Below are 4,257 nucleotides of genomic sequence, written 5' to 3'. Positions count from 1 at the left end.
AGACACACACACACACACACACACACACAAACACACACACACACACGCACACACAAATTTTCGGGTAACAGAAATCACTGCTAGCAGCAGTTGAGATCTCCTCACCGCAGTATAATGTTCTCCAGAAGGTGATACTTGCTGCTGATGCCATCACCTTGTGGCTCACACACCTGAGCTTGGGGAACGTACACGCACATGTAGAACTTGTCAAAGTAGCTGTAATAAGGAAACACATTGAACGATTTTATTTCGCATCTCATCTGAAACTTTACACATAATTATCGAACTTGTCAAAGATATGTACAGAGATTGTGGGGTCTCGATTAGCATGCCCTCTGGTATTTAACACAAATTGAACGTTCCTAAGTAGATGCAATATTTCAGTAGTATTTTGCGTGTTCTCTGGAAATTGACACATGCTTATCGGACTTATCAAAGTAGTTGTAATATGTACAGAGATTGTGGGGTCTAAGTTATCCCGCTCTCTGGTATTTAACACAAATAGGACTTTCCAAAGTAGCTGCAGCATGTACAGAGATTGTGGAGTTTTAGCTAGCATGTCTTCTTGTTCTGAAAGCATACAGTACTTGTCAAAGTAGTTGTAATATTTGCAGAGAATGTGGGGTTTTAGGTAGCATGCTCTCTAGTATTTGACACATATTATAGAACTTGTCAAAGTAGTTGTAATATGTACAGAGATTGTCGGGGTCTTAGTTAGCATGCTCTCTGGTATTTAAAAAAAAAAAAAACCTTTCCAAAGTTGCTGCAATGTGTACAGAGACAGTTGGGTTTTATCTACATTGTTTTCTGTACTTGAAGTTTAACAAACTTTGTCAACGTAGCTGCAATGTGTAAATTGATTCTGCTTTTTGAGTTAGCATTTACTCTGGCACTTGATACATATAATATAACTTGTCAAAGTAACTGTCGTAATATTTATTACGTAAAGACAGTGTGGGGTCTTAGTTAGCAGTTTCGGTTGTACTTAAAGCATCCATAACATATCAAAGTAGCTACAATATGTGAAAAGATTGTGGGGTTTTGATAAATACATCCTCAAGCATATGACACATGAAATAGACTGTGCCCAGATTTTTTTATGGTGATGGTTAAGGATGGGGAAATTTTTTTGATTGCTTTTGTTTTGTTTTTTTGTTTTTTCGAGGGTGAGGGGTAGAGTGGAGCATTAAAAGTCGCTCAGGAGATAGTGGGTACAAGAGAGGACGGGGTTGTCGTAGACCATTTGTAGTTTGGTCAAAATGACACATGGACGAACGGGTGAAGGGAAGGGGATAGACGTAGTGATGCCTACCTTGTTGATATGCCAACTGCGGCAACATTAAACACTACAAGGACAGAAATTCATTATGGTGGAAGTCAAACACTGCCAGACTTACACGTAGTTTATGTGGCGCAGATTGTGGAAGGTTCCGTTATCCACGCGTTTGAACACATTGTTGTGAAGGTCTCTGCAAATACAAAAGGCATAAAACAATATTGTGTTATTATTATTAATATTTTAAAAAACCTATTATATATAAACAGTCAAACCTGTGTAAGACGGCCACCCATTGCCAAGGAGAAAAGTGGCCGTATAAGACAGGTGTCCGTCTTATGCAGGACTTATCAAGATAGAGAAAACAAACCATTCCCATTTGAGGCCCCAATCGAAAGTAGCCCCATTATGATGTCTTTGTTGGTGTTGTTGTTGTTGGTTAGTATTTCGTTTGTAATTTTTATTTTGTCGCTGATTTTCCACAAGGGTGACAATAAAACGAAATGTATCAGACAAGGAAGACCGAGTGCCATGTTAAAACTAACACATGGGTCGCCACCGGGCACCACTCGGAGAACGAGCGACACTTCTGTAACAAGTTCATTTTGACGTCCTTCGTTACTTTGTTACTGACTGGGTAAACAGTGACCACTCATCTCACTTACGATATGTGTATGAGTTCTGGGCGGAGCTTATGGGTTATGAGGGATTACACACTTACTTCACTAGCAGCTGAAAATTGGTAGCTATTGTCAACAGTGGGAGGGGCCTACGCAACATGACCGGTTGGAGGGACTACCTAACAACAACGACAGGTGATTGAATTATGACGGCTCGCCCTCAACGCCAGGGTCCAATGCATAATTTATGACAAAACGTAATGGAGTCACTGAGGTGACCGTCTTAGACAGGTATTATTGATTAGTATGATAGGGGTTGTGTGTTAAATTATGGTGGCCGCGGCCGCGTTGGACAGGTGCCCGTTTTACACAGTAAAATTATATAGAAAAAACGCAAGGGGAGAAATGGAAAGAAACCGTTTGTACAGGTGGCCGTCTTATAGAGGTGGCCGTCAGGGCAGGTTCGACTGTATATTGTACTACTACTATAATAATAATAATGATAATAATAATAATAATAATAATAATAATAATGATAATGATAATAATAATAATAATAATAATAATAATAATAATAATAATAATAATAATAATAATAATAATAATAATAATAATAATAATAAAAACATTTAAAAAAAATAATAATAATGATAAAAAATAAATACGTAGTAGTAGTAGTAGTAGTAGTAGTAGTAGTAGTAGTAGTAGTAGTAGTAGTAGTAGTAGTAGTAGTCGTAGTAGTAGTAGTAGTCGTAGTAGTATTAGTAGTTAGTAGTAGTAGTAGTAGTAGTAGTAGTAGTAGTAGTAGTAGTAGTAGTAGTAGTAGTAGTAGTAGTAGTAGTAGTAGTAGTAGTAGTAGTAGTAGTAGTGGTAGTAGTAGTAGTAGTAGTAGTACTGCGTTCACATTTTCACGTCAATCCCATAAGTGTATTGGCTTATACGAGGTGGGGGGGGGGGGGTTCAAGAAGTACTTGGTCTAGATATGAAAGAATAAAGATAGAGCTTTGTAACTTGGAACGCAAACTTTCATTTCTCTTCAAAGTCACCATGCAGAGTAAGACACTTCTGCTTCATCTCTTTGACCTTCAAAAGTCCTTGACAATAAATGACAGAGAATGGTCCCATAACCAGTCTTTCACAGGTTCAATGGCGTCCTTGTTATCATGGAAATGACGTCCTTTCAGTTGTGTTTTAAAGACTAGGAAACAGAAAAAAGTATGAAGGGGTTAGGTCTGGTGAATAAGCTAGGTGTGGCAGGATTTCAAAGCCTCACTGTTTTGATGTCCGAACTACTTGTTGTGCCTCGTGCGCAGGGGCGTTGTCATGCAGAAGGAGGACCCCGATACTGAGTTTCCATACCTTGTTCTCACCAATTCGCACCGCAGTTGTATCAACAAGCCTGAATAGTAGTCCCCTGGGACTGTTTTCCATGTTCTAGGTAGTCAGCCATGATGATACCTTCACAATCCCAGAAACACGCCAGCATGACCTTTCCACTTGACGGTGTTACCTTTGACTTCTTGGTGAGGGAGAACAGGGATTTTCCATTGCATGGAGGACATATTTTGTTCTGTATCAAAATGATAAATCCAAGTTTCATCCATAGTCACCATGTTTTTAAAGAATGTTTTGTCATTGGACTCAATTCGAAAGAGAATTTTGCAGTAATCAACTCTCTGCTTCTTTTGCTGACTTGTCAAAAGGCGGGGTACCCACCGCGCAGACACCTTATTCATGTTACGATGGTCCTGAAGAATCGTTTCAATTGACTCTACCCTGATTTCCGTTTCACTTGAGAGCTGTTTAAAAGTTATACGTCGGTCTAATAAAACCAGTTTCTTCACTATTGATACATTCTCTTCAGTTACCACAAGAGACAGGCGCCCCTCACGATCTTCATCCATCACCGACATGAATCCAGATTTTTTTTTAACCCATTATGTCTTAATAGTATTACGATGACATTTGTCACCATAAACTTAAACCATTTCCTGAAAGATGTCCGAAGGGAGTGTAAGAACTTGATAACTGAGCGATATTCAACAGGCTCCCTGGCACAGGTTCTGCAAACAAAAACCAAACGCTTTTTTGCATGGTTTCATTGAACACGCTGACTAGTGCTTTATTATTGTCGGATTTTCCCGACAAATTTGCAGGGCGTGTTCCAAAGAAATTTTTTGAAAGGCTGGAAAAATTTCATTACTTTTTCATGATTCCTTTATACCCAGATCAACGGCTTATTGAACCACCCTCGTACGGACAGAAGGTGAACAAAAAAGAGAAAACAGAAAATAACAAGAAGAAGAAAAAGAAGAAGAAGAAGAAGAAGAAGAAGAAGAAGAAGAAGAAGAAGAAGAAGAA

The 4,257-nt window shown here is 38.8% G+C and overlaps 1 protein-coding gene across 1 annotated transcript in view; it reads right to left on the bottom strand.

Annotated features, from left to right (window-relative positions):
- Positions 1–11: 11 nt before the first annotated feature.
- LOC101858319 (relaxin receptor 1) overlaps positions 12–4,257 on the bottom strand; it is a gene marked incomplete at its 5' end in the record, with an annotated part of 11,029 nt that continues 6,783 nt past the window's right edge. The window contains 2 exon segments of the mRNA XM_013083836.2: positions 12–216; positions 1,398–1,469. Coding sequence (XP_012939290.2) covers positions 102–216; positions 1,398–1,469 — 187 coding nt within the window.

The sequence above is a fragment of the Aplysia californica genome, unplaced genomic scaffold, assembly GCF_000002075.1.
Source record: "Aplysia californica isolate F4 #8 unplaced genomic scaffold, AplCal3.0 scaffold00011, whole genome shotgun sequence".
Lineage (NCBI taxonomy): Eukaryota > Metazoa > Mollusca > Gastropoda > Aplysiida > Aplysiidae > Aplysia > Aplysia californica.
Note: the sequence above shows the minus strand (reverse complement) of the source record. Positions and strands in the feature narration are given on the sequence as shown.